The 24,008-nt window shown below is 41.7% G+C and overlaps 2 protein-coding genes across 3 annotated transcripts; both read left to right on the plus strand.

The window, feature by feature from the left end:
• Positions 1–599: 599 nt before the first annotated feature.
• Positions 600–21,434, plus strand: LOC120454325 (serine/threonine-protein phosphatase 2A 56 kDa regulatory subunit epsilon isoform). Of its 2 annotated transcripts, XM_039639529.2 has the most exons (10): positions 600–816; positions 2,460–2,606; positions 14,546–14,870; positions 14,943–15,726; positions 15,795–15,994; positions 16,105–16,299; positions 16,359–16,549; positions 16,619–16,952; positions 17,011–17,240; positions 17,303–21,434. In XM_039639529.2, the coding sequence occupies exons 4-10, from the start codon at positions 15,588–15,590 to the stop codon at positions 17,586–17,588; spliced, it is 1,575 nt and encodes a 524-aa protein (XP_039495463.1). In that variant the 5' UTR covers positions 600–816; positions 2,460–2,606; positions 14,546–14,870; positions 14,943–15,587; the 3' UTR covers positions 17,589–21,434. The 2 variants fall into 2 exon arrangements, with proteins under 2 accessions (XP_039495463.1, XP_039495462.1); XM_039639528.2 differs by lacking the exon at positions 2,460–2,606.
• A 545-nt stretch (positions 21,435–21,979) lies between these two features.
• On the plus strand, positions 21,980–23,866 carry LOC120453941 (solute carrier family 25 member 45). The gene is made up of 5 exons (XM_039638886.1): positions 21,980–22,115; positions 22,382–22,494; positions 22,754–22,994; positions 23,057–23,171; positions 23,232–23,866. The coding sequence occupies exons 1-5, from the start codon at positions 22,070–22,072 to the stop codon at positions 23,626–23,628; spliced, it is 912 nt and encodes a 303-aa protein (XP_039494820.1). The 5' UTR covers positions 21,980–22,069; the 3' UTR covers positions 23,629–23,866.
• The last annotated feature ends 142 nt before the right edge of the window (positions 23,867–24,008 follow it).

The following is a 24,008-nucleotide window of genomic DNA, read 5'->3' on the forward strand; positions in this document are numbered from 1 at the left end:
CATATTGCATGCCGTTAGATTTAAAAACTTCTGTTATATATTTTGTAAGGTCTATTTTAAATTTCTTATAATTATTCCCCAAAAACAAAGATAATATGAAAAGAGCTAAACAATTGGAAGGGATTTTCTGCATGTTACCTTATGTTACAGCAATACTGAGTAGCCAAGCTCAAATACAAATTTATCATATACTTTTCTTCATTTGTTAGCTTATTATGAAAACCACTTTGCATGACGGTTAAAAAATCCCTAGATTATTTAGCAAACCATTAGAATAAAAAAAAATCTGTACAATTTTTGGAAAAGTCAGCTTAAATTCATGTAATATTATACATATCTGCAGAAGATCTTATGAGAATGGTTGGAGAAATTAAATGCTGCATGACCATATGCTTATAAGGCAGAAATTTTTATGAGCCTAGCTTAAAATAAACAAGTTTATAATAGTCTCTTGTTAATTTCATAACTTATTAATAAAATGACGGTTAGCGATTTGCAATATCTGACAAAAAAAAAATTATAGCTATGCGCTCTCAACTCTATCAAGCGTAGTCGCTAGCCAACACTTTTGCATGCGCGCTTTTCAACACTAAACGCTTCAAAGATGGCGTCACTTCTACGGTGTCTGTGTGAACGATTCTAGTTGCCGCTGGAGAAAATTCGTAATTCTCGCATAAAGCGCACCTGCCGGCTACCAAAATCGATTAAAAAGCGAACGTCCCATATTGCGGCGCGATAAGCGGGTGAAATTGTGGCAGTGCGTGCGCGATAGACCGCTAGAAAAGCAGTGCAAATTGGAAGTCCGGATACTCGAAGGTGTGTGTGTGCGTCGCTTTTTTTGTGCAGTTTTCAGCTGCAGTCGGCCAACAGTGCAACGCAAACATTGTGTTCTAAATTACATAAAGCAGCGAATTTCAGCAAGAAGGCAAGCGAAAAAAGGGATAAAAGGAAAAAATTAGCCACACAGAAGGAGAGAGAGTGGGACAGGGAAGGAAGGATTCAGAGCGAGCGAGAGGTCGATGACGATAGCCTTGTTTGGTTATCGCCCTCGATAGGAATAAAACACGGGAGAAAAACGAAAAGCAGCGGCGTCTTTCAGTACGCCGGTGTGCCCGTGTAGTTGACGGTATATTCCGGTATTTTCATGCATTTTTGAGACTGTAGTGTGTAGTGTGACCGTGTGTAGAAGAGAGTCGCCAGAATTGAGAGCGTGACGCGCAACAACAGTTTCTGTGGTGAGTTAAAACGAAACTCACCACGCTCTCACCCAGAAATCTGGCACAGTGGTCTCGAAACGAAAGCCAAATGAGTAATCGCAACTGGGGAATCAAGCTAACTATTTGCACCAAACAATTGAAAGTCAGCCAGAAGAAAACAATAACAATAGTAATATTATTTCCAATGCTACCAATACTGTGTAATACAAAGTAGGCTTTTAATTTGTGTGTGCCTGCTCCCTCTCGCGTATAGTATATACACATGTGCAAGAGAGAGCAAGCCGAAAAGAGAGCGAGAGTCGGGCGAAGGAAAAAAATATCGCCACAGTTGCCGTATGCCGCCTTCGTCGTCGGTTGCAAAAGATATAGAAATCTTTTATATACACACATACGCAGTCGGTTTTTAATAAATTCTGCAGCGAAAATTCCAAGCCCGAACAAGAAGGAGAAATAAAACGCAACTAAACAAAGCCGAGTGCAAAATTAAAGCCGAATTTCCAAGGCGAATGCAAATTTTTCAAGTGCGCAGTAAGCGGCTAAATTCCCAGACGCAATTCGGTGTTTCAAAAGTTTTAATAAATAAATAAATATGTAATTACACTCGCCAGCCCACACACACACACATACACGCACGCAATCGGTTAGAATTCGTATGAGCATATATATTTTTTACTTATATTATTTTTAGAATATCGATTTTGTTGCCGCGTGCGTGTGTGTGTCTCTCTCGCACCGTGTGTGTGTGTGTGTATGTTTGAAACATACATATTTATGATAAGTGTGTGTGTCAAGCAGTAAAATGTGTTAAGAATTATGTTCATATAGACACAAGTTACCTAATCTTACTGCAAAAATGAGGAAAAAGGCAAAATAGATGAAAGGAATCAACAAACCGAAGTGAAGCGAAAGATAGAGCAAAGGCAACAGCGAAAAGAGCCCCATCAAAACAGCTGCGCTCTCTCACCTTTTACTCATCCTCCCATCCTCTCTCTACCCATTCATATGAACATTCTTACGCTTCTCCCATTCTCCCATCCCGTTGTGCTCCCCACTCACACACGTACGCCATTAAAGATCTTTGTGTATTTTGCTTTGACACCGCATTTACATGTGTTGACCCCACTTGGACACCCCCCTCTCGCACCCGCACCCCCGCGCGTTGCGATGCGTTGTGCAAAATTCTCTCGTGAACTACAGTTCTAATTCAATTATGCCAACTGCTATACATCCACACATCCACAGTGAAACCCAGCAAGCAGCGCTAAAAAGCAAGAAACGCAAAGAATAAGCCAGAAAAAGCATCTCCGTGACGTAGGCAAACGCAAGAAACTGAAACTGAAAAACCGAGATATCGAGCAGCGAGAATCACAAACTCTGAAATCGAGAAAGGTATGCCAAGACCAACGGAAGTTGGCCCACAACGATTCAAATTCGATTCAAATCGATGCCATTTTGGGCCAAAAGCTCGCTCCATTTCCGTTCCATGCTTAACCCTTGGATAACTATCGTGCCATAAATATAACTGAATTAAATTCAAAATACTCACAAGAAACAGGTTCTTAATGGGGATAAAATAAATAAAATTTGCTTTGCTTTTGTAAACTCATTCCCCTTTTCAAAATTTGACCAATAGTTATTTTACACAAATAACGTAAAGCATAGTTTATATTATAAACTTAAATATCGAAATATCTAAATCTAAATGTGTTAAATCAAATAGAATGCCAATTGCCAATGTCACTTCAATATAAAATGTCTTTACAAATTAAATAAATGTGCCCAAGGGGTTAAGCTATAACCACCGATTGAAACTCAGACAAATAACTGGTTCTAATTGATTGAGTGATTTGCTGGGCGGCGGAGAAGTGGGGGATAAAGAGTGGAGAGTGGGGAGTGGGGGGCAGAACCTGCTCGGCAAATTAACAAGTTCCAATTGATATATACGTGTGGGGACACACGAAATTCGTCGAGCCTACTCGAAATTAGCATAAATGTGTCAAAATGGTAAATCAATTCGATGGAGTAGAACTATATAGTTCAGCTGTAGCTGTCATCGCGGTGACAAGGCCCTTGATTTGCCCTGGAATTAAGCAATTATAAATCAGCGAACTGATCAGTTCAATTGCCATAATCCACAAGGCAACCTAGGCACGCCCAGGCGTAAAGTTCCCAAATCGAACGTGACTAGGGTGCAATTAAGTGGCGATGAAAACCAGATCATCATTTACCTTTCAGCGATATAATTTCCAGTTTCTAGCTGCCAATCGCTTATTGTTGTCCGTTCAAGCGGGTTTGTCACCTGCCACCAACGGGCTAAGCACTACTGGCCCACTGTCTATCGCCAGTTAACTTGGCTTTGACGTCACTGAATTCTGGAATACGCCTCGCACTTGAAAGATGCAGCCCAGCAGCAACTCCTCTTCGAGTTACAGTGCGCAAAAGTAATTAAAAGTTGATGGGAAAACCTATAAATCATTAGCAGGTCGCAAAATGTTCAGTTGTAGATATAACAACTTTTGTTTAGCATCCCTATTGTTATTTATGTTGTTGTGGCTGGGATTTGGTTATTTGAATTCGAATACGTAACAACTGACAAACTAACTGACGAACTTTAGCTGCCAGTTGGCATATAAGATTTAACGACCTATTGCATCTATAAGAGCAAAGTTTCTAACCAAATGTGAGTTTCAGCAAGCGAGGTGGCCTATTCGATTTGTCTATATTTGGCCGGTAATTAACCATTTTCCCGATGACCGACTTCTTACCGAGATATTTTCTTGTGCATTTCCCTGGAGTCTTTTTAGCTTCTGAGCGATTTTAACGAGTTAACCGAGGCAGTCAACCCAAATAAGTGTCATGCCAGGCAGCGTGTGCAACAATTTGTGAGCTCACTCATTGTCTGGCCACTGGAGTTTTCACTGTGATGGAAAGCAGGGGGGGAATGTAATGCTGCCATAAAATGCCTCCGCATACAAATGTGCGCATATGAAGCGCTCCTCCTCGTGGAGGAGCCCAGTATCTGGTGAAAGACGAGAGCTCTATTATAAAATTACCAAGTCTCTGGGGCATTACTACCAGTATATATGCCATGTACGACCTGCTTTGCGAGTGTTCACCTTTTTGTCGGCTTTGCCGCTAAACGCAGAAAAGCCCATCTTGCGGCAGCTTTAACTTTTCTGCCTGGCCGGCGAAGTTAAAGAGCGTGCTCAGAGCCAATTTACCTTTTGACTCTTTCTCCGCTGACTTTCCTCTGCCTTGTGAAGCTTGGCAACCTAACCTAACCTCCTGATGACCACAAAAACACACTCCACTCGCTTCTGCACATTGCTGGCTGTCTGTTTTGACATAACTGACCTCACTGGGCTGTTTTCCCTCACATTTTCCCCACCTCGTTTTGTACATAGGGATTGCTATTGCTGGGCCATGCCATTTTCCTAAATTTCACACGGAGAAAAAAATTCCTCGGATATAACAAGATTTTCGTTGCGCAACTTGTTTCTGCTTTATGAAATTCAATAAATATGTTCTTCTTTCGGTTTTTGCTCTCTGAAGATGTATTTTACCAGCTTTAGTGCATATTACTTTGTATTTCCCAGAGGAACTCCACTCCCACTTTGTTTACCTCATTTCAGACGCTCACTTCTACTTTCCAGGTTGCGCCCGAAATAAAACCGAAACCCATATATCTTTCAAGTCATTTTGAATACGAACAGATTCACTTTAGCCGGGCTGTAAACAAAGGTATAAAATTGCAGTCAGCTCCCCTTCTATATTCTGTGTATCGAATTCCTTCCCATGCATCGAGTGAAAAAAAAACATCTTTAGAACGTTGGCTTCTCTACGAAATTCTCGACAAATCGCTTATTTAATCAATTTGCAATTCGAGTTTCTTGTGCTCATTTCACCCACTCATCTCTCGGGTTTTTTTGTGTTTGACTTGAAAATATTTTCGTTATTTGCGATGACCAGTTTGCCTGCCCGAAGCGAACCTACAGTCCCAGTCTGGTCAAAGCATTTTGTTAGATTGTTTGTTTGTTTGTTCTATTGGCAATTGAGAATCCGTTCCGTTGCAGGCAAACGGGGGAAAAAATCAATTTTATTTGCTAGTTTGTTAGGCGAATATATGCGAGTATTTGTACAATTTGCTATGGTGGCCAGCGGTGGCTAAAATACGAGTTACGAGTATATGCACATGTGGGCATATGCCAGGAGTACTCCAGTGTAAACATCGTTGGCGCACCGCAAATTAATGACCGTCTGAGTGGAGGGCAAATGTTTCTCTCATTATAATTAGTAGGCGACTGTCTGATTTCATAGCTTTTCTGGCGCTGAAACGTTTACTGGGCCGAGCCCCAGATCTTTTGCCTTTGTTTTGCAAAATGTTGGCATTTTTTTTACTTCGCACGGCTAACAATCAGCTGTAGCTGCCAGATGTGAGAAAAATTCAAAAAAGCCGCATATTTAGGCGATGAAAAGTCAATTAGGCACAGTAAGTTTATAAATACACTGCCTTTGATCGGCAAAAAAGCACGAACTAGAATTTGAACTCATAGGTTAGCAATATTGAATATATATTGTATGTGTATCAATGAATTTCCCACCAGAATGGCAGCCAATTTGTATCGTTACAACCAGATCATTTATTATTCTTAGTGAGTATCGAAGCGCAAATATTGATTTTCTGATTGGAAATGCGTCAGTGGAACATGTTGAACATGCCCATTAAATTTGCTATCTAACTATTTTAATTGATGACCTGCAAAACCTATTAGTTTTACATTCCACTTGTCAACAAACGTTTGCCAAACAAATTCCAAATTTTATTGCCAGCCAAGTACATTTCCGCTTTATTGACCTCGATTCAAACCAAATGACCAAATTCTTCCATTTAGCACATAATAAGCTGACAGTTGTAATCAGCCTAACATTTAATCGATATTGTTATTAATTAGTAAACCTTTCGGCAAAATATTATGTGGTTTGTACCACGATAGTACTTTTAGGAAATACAGATTTATTTGGCCTGCTGTCTAGCAGTCTTTGCAAATATTTGCACATTTTATGTCAGATTTGTTTGTTGCCATTTCTCTCTCTGGTTTTCCATGCCTTTTCCTCTGCTATTTTTCTTGTGCGGCAATTAATGACGTTTTTCACCGCACAGAAAATATAATTTTAGATGGGGGAAATTCGGTGGCAGTGAGAAATCATTTCGCTGATATTTTTACAGCCAGTCGAGTGGCAGGGGGCATTAAATAAATTTCCGTTTTGCCACCTATACAATATTCATTCCATTTGCAGTGCAGTTGGGGAGCGTATGAAATTTATTTTCAAAAAAAATATTCTTAATTTATTTTCGGGTGTATTTATAGCCCAGTAGTGGAAAGGCAGCGGAAAAATCTTGAACGCATGAAATCATTCGACCTTGAATTCCGTTTCAGACCAAATGGGCATTATTAATCCACTCTTTGTTTGTTATGGCCACCAACAATGTCCGATGGTCGGCGACCTGGTCTAAATCAATAAACAACAGTCTCCAATCGGCGACAGCTGCTGCAATTAAATATAATCGCATTGCACAATTAATAATTAACACTTGCGGTGTTGTGTGCCATCCAGGCAAACAATAACTATCGAGAGTATCTAAGGCATTTCGAAGCAATTCCTCGGCAGGTGGCAAGATTTTGTTTTCGCTCTGCGTATCTTATCTGTTTCACCCTGAGATAAATTTTCCTTTTCTTTTGTTTGTGTGCGCCGCTTGTGTTTATGCGACATTTTTGCGCTGATTTTGATTAGGCGGCTGCCACGCCCACCCACACAAAACGCCCGCTTATCACAGCTCAAATCGCTTAATTAAAAAGGCACAAAAATGAACAAATGAAAAACCGAAAAAAACTGAATAAAACGAAAGCGAATAAGAGAGAGGTGTGCGCTCTTTTAAATACAAAATTTTCCATGCTTTGGCATTGAATTTGCACTGGCACACATATTTTTTCACTAAGTAGCACATACGCAAATCTGAACACCAGACCCGCTTATATATTATATATATTTATATATATAAATAGAGAGAAATGCCTCTGTAGGTGGTGACGCTATAGGCAGGGCAACATTTCATTGAACTGAGCGGCGTCTGGCGCAGAATTTGCATTCTTTCAGCCTTATGTTTCATTCGGCTGTTTTCTTTATTTTGTATTTTTTTTTTAATTAGTCAACGGCTGTCGCATCTTGCTCTTGCGTCTTGCTCTTAATTATTTAATTAAATTGAGGAAACTGTTGTGACTGCCGCTGTCTGTTGTTTCTTTGCGTTTGAGCTCCACCTTTTGCGATTTCGTCATACGGTTTGGTTGCTCTTGACTGGGCTTTTGGGGCTTTGGGGTATGGGGTATGGGTTCCCCGTTTAATAACAATAGACAAAACATACAGCACTTGTAGCTGATGCAATTAGTTGTGGGCTTGTTGTCTACACATTGTCAACTAATTTCGTGGCACTTTCTCTTTTGCTTCCAACGCGGCAATAACTTAAATGAAATCTTACATAAAAACCAGAAGCACATGGCACCTGCATAAGTTATAACAGATGTGGTAATCAAATTAGAGGTGGCCGCAGCAGATAAGAATGCTCGGCAATTAGAATGCCACACTCCGGCGGAATTGAAAAGGAGATAATTTGGTGATAATTTATAGAGCTGTTTGTCCAACTGGTTCCGGTTCTACCAAAAAGGTATTAAGTTCTTGAATTCCACAAAAAGCACTTCCATGAATTGAATTGAATTCTACGAAAGTACAAGTCGCAGGACTACTTTAATAATAATTGTGAGAAATCGCATTCCAGGAACCATTTCCTTTGGCTTTGACTGGCATTGAAGTTTCCTTGAAGAGAACTCGCTTTTAGTGCGCATTAAACGCTTTTCTCTGGGCATAATTAAACACAAATACCAGGGCATCGCACTAATGCCACTGCAGCCAAAAGAAAGTAAAGTCCTTGGTGGCAAATGCATTGCACAAACACGTGCTCCGACCCACGCATTTGGTTAATAAAGGCTCAATTGCGCAAAAGGATGTTTTCTGCTGACGTAGACTGCTCACGGGTTCCGTGGTCCGTGGTCCGTGGTCCGTATACCAAAAATAGACGTATAGACTGTGGGGTCTATTTTTGTGGCCCATAAAGTGCTGCTTTTCCCACATTTCCCGCACGCTTTTCCTTTTGTCATTCGCGTGAATGTCGCATTGCGTGCGCTGCTTTCATTTGAACTTTGGCGAGGTGTTTTCACTACCAAAAAGCGGGGGTGCCTCAATTTATGGGAATTTTAGTTGTGGCCCAGCTAAGTGGGCTATCAATAAATTGAATCATGCTGTCAATTGAAATTTATACAGAGCACACGCGGTGGCCAGAAAAACGGCCTTGAACGTGGCTTTAAAGTGTGTGTGTGTGTGTACGCCATTGGGCTGATAAGAAAAGCTCTGTAGCTATTCATGCTGATGCATCCGACGGATGCATTTTATTTCACCGAGCTTTATTAGCTGACATCTGCAGAACTGAAATCGTTTTAGGCAAAGCTTCTTTTTATCTCCGCCACACACTCTCTCTTTTTGCCGCTTTTTGCTTTATTGCTAGCTAACTCGACAAACATCAATCGATAGTTTGGCCAGCCATTGTTTGCCTGCCATTCAACTTGGCCAGCAACTTTTTCAATCGAGTTGCCAACTTTGTCTTCTGGCCCAAGCGCAAGATGCTCCTACTTTCCGCTCCCGCCTCCGTTGTTCGCCTGCGGGATGTTTTCTAATTTAATTTATTACTGCTCTCGTTGTTCATCTTTTACTTGTTAAGTGTCCTGAATGTTTAATGGCGTTTTACATGTTACTACAACAAGTTGCTGCGATTTACGCAGTTACTATTCCCCCAAAGTGACCCAATTCCCTCGGAGATTTCTTCTAATTTCGTTGACTTGACTGGCTGCTGCCTCTCTCTTCTGTCCAGAAAACCAAACCCATCGCATGCGGTGTGTGTATCCTGCGCAAAAGTCAACCAAAACAAATCAAAAATGCAGCCCACAGAAATGTCGAGTGTTTGGTGGGGGAGGAAAGAGGTTCCTCCTCTGCTCATCCAAAAAGAATGAACAACAGCAGTCGTGGCTGAAAGTTATTTCCCTTATCCCCAATGTCCACTGACCATCCACCCACTCGTGACATTTGCAAGTGTGTTTTCTTGGTTCACTCGGGGAAAAGTCCCCCATGTAACCATATACGACAGCATTCTGGAAATGATTGAAGGCAAAAGCAACACAGCGAATGCTTATTTGATTTATGGCATTTCATATTTTCACCATGCATTCCATATCGTGAACTTTAACCTCATATTTTTTCTATTTGTTCAATGCTTTTAAATACAAATAACGAAATACTCTAAAAGAAAAAATGCTGAATGATTAAGTTTTCTGTTTTTTGGTGGAGTAATTGTTTAAAATTGTTTCTCGCATGCGTCACATATATTTTATTGATAAATAACTTAGGAGTCACGGCCGTTCCTTAAAACATTTTTGATAAAGGTATGGAATATTTCTGTTTAAATAGGGAAAGTATTGTTGATAATGAGCTGAACTAATGCACATAGACTGAATATAGCAACTTGCAGCCTGTGCGTTTCCCACTTCAGTAGGGTTATTGCTCATATGTGCGAGTTGAAAGTGGCAGTCAAGTGCAGACCCATTTCTCTCAGTGTGTGGCTGGAGATGATGGTCGTGGTGGACGTCTGGAGGGCGCACGCCGAGCAGACCGAGTGCTTACATTGTGCAAACTTTCGCCTCTTGTGCAGCTGATGCCGCTGCTTTCGGTACCCTGTTGATGTTTTTGCCACGGCTGTGTTGATGTTGCTGATGCTGCTGATGGGCTGGCTGGGGCATGAAATCTTATAAAACTTATTGTTCCATTTCCTTTCACTTTATGTAAATTAAACAGTGCATTATTCTTGCATATGCGGCGCGTGGAGGAAGGCCGAGTGGGAGGTGGGTGGGTGGTTATCCACCATGGAGTGCGTGCTACATGTGTACATGCAGATATTTGCATTTGGCACTTGGCACATGTGCCAAGTTATGTACTTTTTTATTCGTGTTGTGCCTCCCCTGTGTGTTGTTTGCTTTTCGTTAAACGATGCAGAGGGTCGGAAAAGCTGTTGCATATGCAAACCTAATGGCTCCGCGCTGATTTGATTGATTCCACGATATCAATGCCCAGGGGCATTGCATTGTGCATTCACTGCGATAAGGTCAAGGTTTGGCGGACAGGCCCCCTCGGTTTGTACTGAAATGACCCATATTTACAAAGAAGTTATCATTATTTTTTTGGCAGATGTGGTTACTAGTTTAGTTGCCCACATTTTCTACTTGATGGAACTTGGGTGTAACTTTTTCCTGTGCATTCAAGACCGCCCACGGCAACAGGCTTTCATCGATGATTACCGTTTAGAAATCAATTTCATGCTGGCAGCTTTAACGATTTCCCAGCTAGGCAGACACGCAATCAAACGCAGTTTATAATTTTTGCCACTAAATTTCGATGTGCATGCCAGTAATTTGATGTATTCGCATTTTCACTGTCATGCCTTGCTGGAGACGAAGATGCAGGCGACTGGAGGAGAATTCTCACCGACCATGAACTCATCTCTCGTGCGTTTCACAAAAGTATTTTGCCAAGTGGTGCCCCCCCATATACATACATATGTGTGGTGTGGTGTGTCTGTGCTTTTTAAGGGGCAGCATTTACTGCGTAGTTTTTCCACAGTTTTCCCCGCTTGAAAAGCGTCTTTCTCCACCGCGACTGCAGTCCCCGATTCCTTAGACACGTTTCAAGTACGTAGCGAAAAGCGAAAACAGTGCGCAATATTTTCACACTGGAGAAGAACGGGGAAGGCGACGACGTTTGGGTTAGAATGTGGCAAAGGGGGAAATTCTGCTTATCATAGTGTCACTTTGCATTACATAAAGCCGAAAAAGTGTGAGAAAACCCCCTTGGAAAACTGTGAATTTGTGCACTAGATAAACAGTGCTAGAAAAGTCATTTGGACTGAATTAAAATCCACCTTAAATGCAAAGTAAATCGAAGCATACCAACTGAATACCCAACGTAAACAAACGAAAAGCAACAATAGATTCGAAGGGCCACATAAAAAAATCAATACAAATATGCATTAACTATTTGCCAGCTACTTAATGCAATGGAATGAGGAAGTACAAACAAGAAAGCTGAATAACAAGCCAGTAAATATGAGAAGGGGTTTCCCAAAAAGGCGCACAGCAATTATTATTTATGGCAAACTAAAATTACGGCTACAGTTACTGTTGAGTCGAGGGTAATTTTTAGTAAGAATAACAAACTGAATTATAAATCGTCATTCATAAACAGTTTATAATGAAATAAACTTAATCATTGATAATGAAAACGATTACTGTGCCTCAGATTAAGATAGTTCGACGCAGAAGTAAACTTTTGCGTGCGAATAATTTGTGATTTATAAAACTTTATAGGAAACTTGGGCATATAGCAATCAAATAATATGCAAGTCGCCATTAAAAGCCCCTGATGAGAAATGCGGAACAATTTGGTGAAAGTTTATTGCAAGTTTTGGTAACGTTCGTTCAAAAGCTGTTCTCGCCCTCGAACATTTTATTTAGCTTATTGATTATGGCTGGGGAACCAATAGACATGCGTCAGATGCATACTTTCGAAGGAGGAGGCAGGATGAGCTACACTATATAGTACACGAGTGTATGTGGGGTTGGGTGACATTCTTGATAAGTGACAGAATGATATATTTTATCGGCATGAGCTGTCTTCTGCATAACGTATGGATTTATTTACTGTTGAAAAACTAAAGAAAAGTACAGTTTACCGAAAAGAATCAAGTATTTGATGCTTATCGATAAAGAAGCAACGATAAGTTCGATAGCAATATCGATTGGGCAGTCATCTAGCTATGCCACCTCCATTTTGGGCGGGTGGCTTTGGGTGGGAAATTAATTTCCCACCAATGAGTGGGCGAAGGCTGCCGACTGGCGCTTAGTCATTAGATGACCAAACGATGACTGTATTCCAGTGGTTGGGCGTCGAAAATCTTATAAATGCCAGCCGAAAACAACGGGCAAGCAAAGCACAGCAAAAGCAAACAGTAAAAAGCAAAACAAAACAGCTGAGGAGAACCGAAGTGAATAGCAGCGGACACAAAGCGAACTTGTCTCATTATTTTGTGAGCCGCCGCCTCCCTGGTCATTTGTTATTGTTTCCTACGATGATATGCTGGGGAATTTCGCTACCACTGTCGAGTAAATAATGTCATAAGGTCACACGCACAACACCACAAATTAAAGGGGCAACCCCACTGTACGGTGGGCCTAATGGTCAGCCATTGTGGCTGCTTTTTTATTTTCGGTCATTTGTCTTGGCACATTCAGCTGGGCTTTACTGTGGACTGGACTGGAATGGGCTGGGCTGGGCTGGGCTGGTCCCCGTTGATGGTTTTATATAAAATAGCATAATAAATGGCCAGCCCAGTCTTCTAGATTCGCTATCGCCAGCGCCACCGCCACTGCCATTGCCACTGCCCATATTAAATGTCACATCGGGGCCCACATTGTTTGCGCCCAGGTCCCGGGCCAAAATGAAGGTGATTGGAACAAATTAAGGCAAAAAAACAGTGCAGAAATTCAATTATAAACAGGGCATCGCGTTGAAAAGCGCTGGCCACTGCCACTCAACGTGGAAAATGGGTGGAAAATGGAAAAAGTGGCTATGCGTTCAAGGCAGCTGTGCAAACTTTTCACTCGCGCACCCACTGTCTCTGTTTACTCTTATTTTACCTTTCAGTGAGTTCCGGCTAGCCACTCACACTCAATCACACACATGCGTATTTTGCTTGGTCAGACACTGAAAAAAACATGAGAAAGTCTACTGAAGTTAGTAGTTAGTAGCTCGGTTTTTGTCTGCTATTATTTTATATTTTTATAGATTGCATTGATCAGAAACATACTAAACGATTCGAATGTTTTAAATCTATTAGTCAGTTTGAAACCCCAATTGTTGTGGAATTTTTTTTCAAAGTGTAGAGACGCCCACGCGTCTCGGCTTCCATTTGCACCGGCAGGCAAGCAGGCAGGCAGCTGGCCGAAGCGAAGTTGATCGCATTTACCTGTTTGTCACTCATACGCCTTGTGGTCCCAGTCTGTTTTATTTTCTGGCACGGCTCTTTTATTTTCTGCTCTCTTGCATGTGGGTGTTCCTGCCGCTGGGCGTGTGTGTGGTGTGTTGTGTTGTGTACGTGTGGTGTGTGCGACATGTTAAACATGTTTTCGCTTGGAAATCGACGGTGGGCAGTCGGTTTGACTTGCATTTGTGCAAATTTGTGTGCTTAACTGGAAACACTGAACAAGTTCCGCAATGTCGTCCTCGAAGTGAAAACTGTGCAGCAGCCACACACACAGGGACACACATGTGGCACCACTTTCCTGTCTCAGCCAGCCATTTCCCTCAGATTGAAGTTCAACCTGGGCCAGTTGGTAATTTCTCCCCCTTTGGAACGAGCCATGCAAATGAATGAGTTTTCGCAGCTTGTGCGGCGCGTCCTTCATTTGGCTTCATTTCCGTTGAAGATGACAGCGGCATCTAGTTTCCGGTCAATGGCTTTTCCGGGCTCGTTTTGATTTAATTTACGCGCCATGCTAAATTTCATTTCATTTAACAGCAGTCACAAGCCGAACACAAGTTGACCAAATTCTGGGCTTTGCGGTTGGCATTGTCCAGCTGGCGAAGTCCATTTGGGCCTCTCGGTTTTCGTGGTCACTCAGAGAAAGTTCAGCTGGCGGGAACGGAATTCAGGATTCAGCTCGCTCGCCATCAACTGCAATTGCAAATGTTGCACATGGGACATTTCCCTAGTTGCTCACTGAATCTATTATGCCTAGTTTCCAATATTTTGAACCTGAAACAAAAAGCTATAGCTGTATTATGAAATACAGCGCGAGTGCGCAGTGCTCTTGTGAATTTGAATGCTCACCTTGGTTTTCAGTGCTGCCACAGTCGCAGTGCCTGTTTTTTATCAGCTATCAGCGCTCTCTGTTATCTGGTAACAAAGAAATCACTGGCAAAGCCTTTATCTCCGAGCGCACATACAAACGCACCGGCAAAGCCAACGATTAGATACACCTGAATGTCTAATTTTATCGGACCTGGTGCTTGCTTTTTCGTGCCTTTCACTGCGATGTCAATTTTTTGAGTAATTTACACCGATAAGAAGCACACCAATCTGACCAAAGCCCATACGTTTCTGTTTCTGATTGCAGTGCATGTGATGCCAAATATCCATAAAACGCAACAAGGAAATCGGCAAACGCGAATTACTATGTGAATGCAGCAATCGGCAATCAGCAGTTAGCCAGCAACAGCAGCAGCAGCTCTCCCTCAGTTAACCAAATTGATGTGCCATTCAGGAGCAGCAGCGCAGAAAGAGGATCAGATCAGATTAGATCAGATCGGATCGGAGCAACGTAGAAGCTAAGCGAGAGTATTAACCAGAGTAAGGCGCATCGCAAATGCAACAATCCCTCCAGTAAACAATACAAAAATCAACAACACAAGAAGCAAAGTATAGCAAACAAAAAGAAACAGGTGAGTAGTTAACTGATAAATATAAGTGATATAAGTCACAGTGAGCTAATTGATTGCCCCACTTTATTCCAGTGTACATACAACTGTAACGAATTTAAGCAACAAGCAAGCGCGGCTAAAGGAAGAATATAACACATTTTAACGCCCCCGAGTAACCATTTGATAAATGCCAAGATAAGTCGTTACCGCTTTAATACCGCCGTCAACATTACCCAGCAACAAAAGCTGATCCAGCCACTCCAGCAGCAGCAGCAGGCGATCGCTTTCAGGGGGAAGAAACAGAAGCAGAAATTGCAGTTGCAGCAGCCGTTGCAGTTGCAGATTGGTCAGGAAACGAACGGGATTGGAGGAGGAGCAAGAGTAGAAGGAGTAGAGCTGTTTGGCTTACCCAAAGGTACCGAGAACAATTGCAAGACGCCAAACTCAACCGCAAAAGTCGCCAACATAACACATAAAATTTTCGGTTGGCTACGCAAAACACGCAACAAACGGCCAGTCGAGATCCTCAACAGCGATTTCGGCGAAGACGGCGACGAGGGCGTTGGCGAGGGCAAAGGCCAAGGCGCAGGCGAGGGAGGAGGAGCAGCTGCCAGTGCAGCTGGCGGTGCAGCCGATCAATTTTCAGTGGCAAGCGTTAAAAACAAAGCCGGCAAGCTGAATACCACACAGACAGCCACGGAGACCGCCATCGATTCAAACGAACCCAAATCTGAAAAGATGTCATCGGGCACGTTTGTGGATCGAATCGACCCGTTCGCCAAACGTTCGCTCAAGAAGAAGGGTAAAAAGAGTCAAGGTTCCTCGCGCTACAGAAATTCTCAGGATGTTGAGCTGCAGCAATTGCCGCCGTTGAAAGGTGAATATCAAATGCATTCCAACTTACTCTACCACTTTACTCAATCCAATCAATTACCTATTTCACAGCTGATTGCTCCAGCCTAGAACAGGAGGAGCTTTTCATAAGGAAACTGCGCCAGTGTTGCGTGTCCTTTGACTTTATGGATCCCGTTACGGACTTGAAGGGCAAGGAGATCAAACGGGCCGCGCTCAATGACCTATCCACCTATATAACACATGGGCGCGGTGTGCTTACGGAACCGGTTTATCCGGAAATAATTCGTATGGTAAGTATTCGTACTACCACAATATTATCAAACTGAACTATTTCGCGGTCAGCGATCTTATCTATAACTAGGTTTTTATTACTAAATAATGTTTGTTTTGTTTTAAACAGATTTCTTGCAACCTATTTCGCACGTTGCCGCCCAGTGAGAACCCTGATTTTGATCCCGAGGAGGATGATCCGACACTGGAGGCGTCCTGGCCACACCTCCAGCTGGTGTACGAGGTCTTCTTGCGGTTCTTGGAGTCGCAGGATTTCCAAGCAACTATCGGCAAGCGTGTGATCGATCAAAAGTTTGTCTTGCAGGTGAGTGAAAAACTACGCATAATTAAAGTAACAATTTAATCACATTTTTTTTGGTATAGCTTTTGGAACTTTTCGACTCGGAGGATCCCAGGGAGCGGGACTTTCTGAAGACGGTGTTGCATCGCATATACGGAAAATTTTTGGGACTGCGGGCTTTTATACGAAAACAAATTAACAACATATTCTTGCGATTCATTTACGAAACGGAACACTTTAATGGAGTTGGTGAGCTCTTGGAAATCCTTGGCAGGTATGTTTTAAACGTACACAGTCCTTCACAAAAATCAAATATTAATTAAACTCTTGTGTATTCAATCAGTATCATCAACGGATTCGCCTTGCCCCTGAAGGCCGAACACAAACAGTTTCTGGTTAAGGTCCTATTGCCACTGCACAAAGTCAAATGCCTGTCGCTCTACCACGCTCAGCTGGCGTATTGCATTGTACAATTCCTAGAGAAGGATCCATTCCTTACCGAACCGGTGGTGCGTGGCCTGCTAAAGTTCTGGCCCAAGACGTGTTCCCAGAAGGAGGTCATGTTCCTGGGCGAGATTGAGGAGATCCTCGACGTGATCGATCCGCCGCAGTTTGTCAAGATTCAGGAGCCACTGTTCCGTCAGATTGCAAAATGCGTTTCGAGTCCACATTTTCAGGTAAGTCATGTCGTCTGGTTTTATTGACATAGTACATAATAATATTTTGTTTTCTCAGGTTGCTGAGCGAGCTCTTTATCTGTGGAACAATGAGTACGCCATGTCGCTAATCGAGGAGAACAACGCGGTCATCATGCCGATCATGTTCCCGGCCCTATACCGCATCAGCAAGGAGCACTGGAATCAAACCATCGTGGCGCTCGTATACAACGTTTTGAAGACGTTCATGGAGATGAATTCGAAACTGTTCGACGAACTCACCTCCAGCTACAAGGCGGAGCGGCAAAAGTGAGTGCGACGCTGCAATGTTGAAGTGGCAAATGTTGATCATTTTTCTCCTCTGTTTTCAGGGAAAAGAAACGTGAACGTGACCGCGAGGAGCTGTGGAAGAAACTGCACGAACTCGAATCCAATCGTTCTAGTGGGCGCACCGCCGGCGGCAGCGCCACGACATCGAACAGCGCAGCTTCTGCGGCGTCAACGTCCCTGCAGCCACCCAGCTCCGCTGGACTGAACTCTCATCAGCAGCAGTCGAATAGCGGCAGCAGCGGTAGCCTATCCAGCGGCGGTGCCGGCGGCGACAATAATCCTGCGACCACAAATGCGAAAATCAAACAGGATAAGGCGGACAACTAAGCAACGCGAGGCGCGCCGGAAACTAACAATAAAAACCAACATCAGTAAAAGCGTAAGCGTAACGCGTTATCCGATATCCGTAAACGGCAGAGAGACAGCAAGCAACCACATCTAAAGGAGAAATAAATAGTTATACTAAACCACACATATGCTAAACCTTAAAACCAGAAAATATAAAACTAAAACGTATACTCGATTGACAAGACACCAACCAAGCTGACCCACAGCACGCTTGGGCGGCTGTTGAAGGAAGTAGAACCGAAATCTGGATCGGGAGCTGAATCAGATCCCAGGGCGTGTGTGTGTGCGCGGTAATTAAGAAGCTTGAGTGCGGCATAAAAGAAATCTTTATAAATAATGTATCTTACAACTACAGCAACTCACACACACACACACACACACACACCACACACACACACACGTGCGCGACACGTATAAATATATATTACAAAAGAAGAAAATAATTATTAATTACGTTTAAGCGAAAACAAGTTGAATAAAGAGAAATCATGTTAGTAAGTGAAAAGCAGCAGAGCGATAACTATAACGGATTGACGATTGTTGAAGCGCATTGAATATTATTAACTAAACATATTGCTAACTAGATCCTAGCATAGATCAGCCATCCTAACCCCACCCACGAACACCACAACACCCTAATCACCGAAATGTTCACATGCTAAGTAATTGCGTTCATTTGAAGATTGTAAAATAGTTGAAACTGCGCTGTATCCTCAGACTTTAATTTTTTTTTAAATTAACAAATTGCTCCATAGAACGGCGTGTCTTAGTGCAGACTTCCCACTGAATTGTACATAAATTATTCGAGAACTGTGCTCCCCATCACCCAGAATGAAACTTTGTTACTTAGCTTTAAGTGTTGCACACTCCGTCAAGACTTCTCGAAAACAGAAATTCCAACAATACCCGCTAAATGCCTGCGCAGTTACGAAGCCGAATCTGTATTCGAACGTAGACATGACAAGAAAAAAGAAAATAGTAAAAACAAAAGCAAAGCCAAGTTTTAGTACATTGTTGAAGTTGCTGCTAAACGGGCAAAGATAGACAAGGGAGCAGGCAAATCTATAAATAATTAAGAACACAATTGAATACCATACTATAACGTACGATAAACGCTGATCTATATAAATGTATGTAAAGTGTGCGCAAGATACACAAAACTATATCTCCCAGCTGAGGAATAGGCGCATGCGCGGAAATCACGATGTACTCGGCAAAAAAATGAATACAAATATTGAGCATTGTAAAAAGGTTAAGCTAGAGATACCAATAACCAAGCGAAACGATAGTTTTTAGAACAAGGTTATGGAAAATTCAGCTTGGCATAGTCTGTCTGTCCCCCCTCCATATAAGAAAATTGGCATCTTGCGAAACATTTCCACAGTCCACTCCAGGCTCGATGCAACCACAACACAGACTAGAAATTCCTTACCATAAATGTATATCTCTGCGGAAAGCGGTCCAGTGTCGAGTACCAAATAGTTTGCAAATGCCTTTCAGAATCTTCTCAATTGAATCAACTTATTTTCACTTCACACGAAAATGCGCACAATTGTCATTCGATTTGCTAAACAATACCTTCAATTGTAAATAATGTAGCTAAGTTAAAAAACGGGCAATACTTTGGGCCGCTTTCCCAGCATCTCACTCACTCACTCACACTTAGCCGCACTCATAGTAAGGAAATATATAAAATTTATATATGATGCTACAATATGCTATTCATATGTATGTTTGTTCATTCAACTCTCACGCCCATTACAAAGTATAGAAGCATGCATTATAGGAGCAAAACTATAGGGAAGCAAATAGGACGAGATGAAAGTATCCACTCCACTAATGAATGTTACTCATTAGGCGAAACCGCGAAAGTTCATATAATATTAATGATAATTGTGTCTGTGAATCGTGAGTTATTATACACATATATGTATACATATATTGCAAACAAAACTGAAAAATGCGAAAAAACTACAAAAAAAAAAACAAACAAAAATCTAAAGGAAACGTAAAAGTTAGCGTTATTATTAAATATGTTTGTAAAACGTCAACAATATGCAAGAAAGATAAACAAAAGAAGAAAAGCGATCGAAAGGCGCATAGAGGAGGGCATCAACTAAAGATTGGTCGGCTAGAGCAGAGAGTATATTTCGAAAACACAAATTGAACCTATGGCCTAAATACTAAGCAACGTGTGTAAGAAAGTTTTGCATCTTTATATTAGCGTGTAATTAAACAAAACAAATAGCTAAACGAAGACCCAGCCTAAACAGCAACTACAACTAGAGCTACTACAAACTACCAACTACCCACGAGTATCATCCACCCCCCATTAGTTCACAATAGCGATCAGATCGGATCTTATAGCCCCCGAGTTAGTTGAGTCTTACTGCCTTTCAAGATCCCAAGAAGAACACCAAAAATAATGCAACAATTAATAATGAAACAATCGAAAAACAGGACTGTAGAATGTTAAAACCGGAAGGCAGCATTTCTTGACCAGTTTGTTATGCCAATCCAGTAACACCAAACTCCTAACACCGATCCTAACTAGCAGATCCGCAAAACACAAATTACAAAACACACGAATAGGACCCATCTCTAGTTAAAGTTGATGTTTGCCTAGGATGCCAATCAGTAAAAACAAAAGAAGAACATATTCAAATAACGCAAGTGTAAAAACGAAACCAGAAATCACGTAAGCAACAAGAATAAGATTAATAAAATAAAAAATGTTGAAAAAGAATGCCTAATAAACGATAAAAACATATTGTATAAGTCAAGTGGTTCAATGATTATTGATTATTGCCTCTTCATCATTTTGTTTGTTTTTTGTGATCAACAACACTTCTGTTGCACTCTGAGTTAACCTGTTTAGTCCGCATTCAAATTAAATGGTAACTTTAACTATAGTTTCTATTATTGTATTTATATGTATAAACAAATGGAGCATGTTAATTCGTAACTGCGGAAGCTGCTTAGAGCCAGCTGAGCAAAGAGGTATAAGCAAAAGCAAATGCAAATGCAAAAGCAAAACTCGTTAAGTACTTTTAGAGAGAAAACCCTGTACTAAAAAGTGTACTACAAATAAAGTCGCATTAACAACGTTGCATCAGATCGATCTAAAAAAAAAAGATAAAAAAAAAGATTTAACAAATGAAAATGCCGAAAAAAAGGGAAAAGCTAGCGAAACAATTGCAGCAACAATAAGAGCAAAATAGTTAAAGCGCTTAAACAATATAAACACTATGGATACTAACAATGAAATGAGAATGGAGCCGATGAAAACGGATAAATATATATGTGAATCATGTATTTTCTTATGTTCTAGACTTGTAAAAAAAACCTATCGTATATTAACACACATGCTATTATTACGTTTAACTTTGAGTTCTTGTTCTGTAGGACGGTGTGCGAGGATTTCGATTCTTTTCCTTGGGTTAACGGCACACTGCACCCACACCACCCACTCACCCATACACACTCAAACACACACACACACGACTAAACAAAATCTTATGCTGAGAGTAAATATAAAGAAAGTAAATTATAATTACACAAACATAAATGGGAATAAATATATATAGGTATATATAAACATGCATATATATAAAAGGAAAATTATATATGGAAGAGCATCGGAAAACAAAGGTTTAGTTGATTGCTTTTCGAATCCAGGCAGAAAGTATGCGAAAATAAAGTAAATTAACTAATGGCGGAAGGCAGCAGAAAAAATTAAAAAAAATTGCATGGCGCAGGCAAAAACAAATATATAGCTGCAAGCAGAATTAACCAAAAATGATTAAAAACCAAGTAAAACATGAATAAAAAAAAACACACAAAAACTGAATGAATGAGTATGAGCAAACGGAGAGAAAAGAAGCAAAGAGATCAATCAACAATAAAAAATTAATAAATACAAAATAATTAACACAACGTGTTTGATTTTGAATAAAAACTGGGCAGAGTGTTTCAAAAAAGTATCTTCTAAGTTTTGGGAACGATGAACTTCAAGTAAAAAGTCAAGAAATTGACTTTAGATCTTACTAAGGACATCGCTGACTGGAAATAAGATACATTTTCAGCGTGTCTGACTTTTTAAAGGATAACTCACATAGTAGATTAAACTAAACGAAAGCGATTTGAAAACTGGTTCCGATTCGTCGCTGGATGATATCATGAAATGCGATGATATCATGAAATGTGTAGAGGAGTGACTTTATAGTTAGAAAGTATCTTTTTCAAAAAGTGAACTGTCGGTTGGCAATTTTAGCAATCAGCTTCTGTTCGCTGGGAAAGCTAGTGAGCTATTGCAACTGCAGAGCTTTGTTGCCCAGCCACAAAAGCTGCGCACTGCAGTTGCTTCGCTGCCGTCGTGGGCTGCAGTTGGAAAATCGCGAGAAAAATCAATTTTTGAAAACCCCAAGTGCTTGCAGAAAATCCATCCGTGATTTTCATCCATGAAGTGGGAGAACTATTGTGACTTTGTGGCTGGATGCTTTGGCGGTGAGTGACAGTGCTCCAGTTGGTATTCAGCCCATATTGGCCAGAAGTCTAGGCATGACGCAATGCAGCAGCCGACGATGATAGGCCACTTGTTGAGAGGAACTGCCGCAGCCTCAGAAAACGGGCGCCATGGTCAAGTTCACGTGCAGCGCCCCTGATCCAACGGATTCTTGGCAAGCGGCCGTTCAACATGTGTTGTTTAACTTTGTGGCCACAATTTTAATTAATTTATGCTGCATTTTCAATTTTGATACTTTGATATTCAGGTGCCTGTGGGGTGCTGGTGGCCCACCCACTAGACACCATCAAAGTGTGGCAACAGGCCTCGAACTCATCCGTTGTGAAGGCCATTCAACAGATCTACAGCCGCAACAATGGGGTAAGCTTTGGAAACCAGGATTACGTCTAGTTGGAGTTTTTTTTCTATTTTAAATAATTTCATAAACTAAAGTATTAGTAAAATTCGTAATGATTGAAACAAATTTTATATCATTTGATATATTCATTTGATTTAAACCAGTCAAAAGTTTCCCATCCATTGCATTGTTATGTTTTCAATCCCGACTCCGACTGGACGCAATCCTCTAGAGCGGGCGACTGGCTGGTGATGGGTTTAATCGATTGGAATCGCTTCAAAGGTCAACGGCTTCTACAGGGGCATGTTCTTCCCGTTCATCTCGACGGGAGCGATCAACTCACTGCTCTTCGGCATCTACGGAAATCACCTGCGGCAGCTGAGGAAGGTGTGCCACAGTGACTACCAGCGGGAGCAGCTGGAGTACCACAACATGTTCCTGGCGGGTTCTGTAGCCGGATTCGTGCAATCCTTCATCGCCTGTCCCATGGAGCTGATCAAAGTGCGCCTGCAGACAGCCACTTGTAGGTCATACTCCATCGAGTTTCTGTCCCAAAATGGAGGGTTAATGTGTGAAATTCCGCAGATTACAGTGACTATCTGTATGGCCAGAGAAGGACCGCCTTTGGCACGTTCAAACGGATACTCAAGACTGATGGAATCTCGGGCCTCTATCGCGGCCTTTTGCCCATGATGTGCCGGTGAGTTACTTATAGTGATTCCTAAAATAGATGGAACATTAAGTGGTTTCATGGTTACAGCGACGTCCTGCCTTACGGAATCTATATGCTGGCCTATCGCCAGGGCGTGGACTACATGGACAGGCGGGACTTTGTGCGCCGGCGACGCAGTCAGTCGGACGGATCCAGTGTGAACCTGCTGGTGACCACGCTGGCTGGTGCCTGGGCCGGAGTCATCTCGTGGGTGTGTGTCATTCCCTTCGACGTGGTCAAGACACTGATGCAGGCGGACGAGAACCACAAGTACCGGGGAATATTCCACTGCGTGCGGGTGCAGTACAGGGCCTACGGCTGGAGGAGCATCTTCCGCGGCAGCTGGATGCTGGTGGCGCGGGCGGTACCCTTCAACGCCGCCACTTTCCTGGGCTACGAGTATGCGCTGGAGTGGTGTCAGCGGTGGAATGGCACCTACGTATGACCAGGCAAGTCTGGACGAGATTAGGAGCTTTAGTTTGTATACATTGTACATTGTTGTTAACTGAGAAGAGTGATAATTACCTTCAATGCTGTATAACAGCATTAACAAATAGCTTTAATTGCCTCAATTTGTAAACGTTTTATCATATCAACCACTTGCTTGATATTTTCGAAATGCACCTCAATTTTGTAAGCTTAAAAAATGAAACAATGACAAATTATGTCCGAAAACCAAAAAACTCTTCTAGCCTTTTTTTTTGTGAGCAATAATACATAGGTTTGATTGTTTTTTATTTCTTAATTTTAAGTAGTTTTAAGAATAACAATTGCAACAAATTTTTGAACTTAGAAAACATTCGAATCGGTTTGAGTCTGCGCTAT

The sequence above is a fragment of the Drosophila santomea genome, chromosome 3R (genome assembly GCF_016746245.2).
Source record: "Drosophila santomea strain STO CAGO 1482 chromosome 3R, Prin_Dsan_1.1, whole genome shotgun sequence".
In the NCBI taxonomy this organism is placed as follows: Eukaryota; Metazoa; Arthropoda; class Insecta; order Diptera; family Drosophilidae; genus Drosophila; species Drosophila santomea.

Bases quoted from the DNA above. Each gene is read 5' to 3' on its own strand.
- LOC120453941 (XM_039638886.1), top strand. From the start codon at position 22,070: ATGAAGTGGGAGAACTATTGTGACTTTGTGGCTGGATGCTTTGGCG. The intron at 22,995-23,056 runs GTAGGTCATACT...GAAATTCCGCAG, and splicing joins GCGCCTGCAGACAGCCACTT to ATTACAGTGACTATCTGTAT. The intron at 23,172-23,231 runs GTGAGTTACTTA...TCATGGTTACAG, and splicing joins CTTTTGCCCATGATGTGCCG to CGACGTCCTGCCTTACGGAA.
- LOC120454325 (XM_039639529.2), top strand. From the start codon at position 15,588: ATGTCATCGGGCACGTTTGTGGATCGAATCGACCCGTTCGCCAAACGT. The intron at 16,300-16,358 runs GTGAGTGAAAAA...TTTTTGGTATAG, and splicing joins ATCAAAAGTTTGTCTTGCAG to CTTTTGGAACTTTTCGACTC. The intron at 17,241-17,302 runs GTGAGTGCGACG...CTCTGTTTTCAG, and splicing joins TACAAGGCGGAGCGGCAAAA to GGAAAAGAAACGTGAACGTG.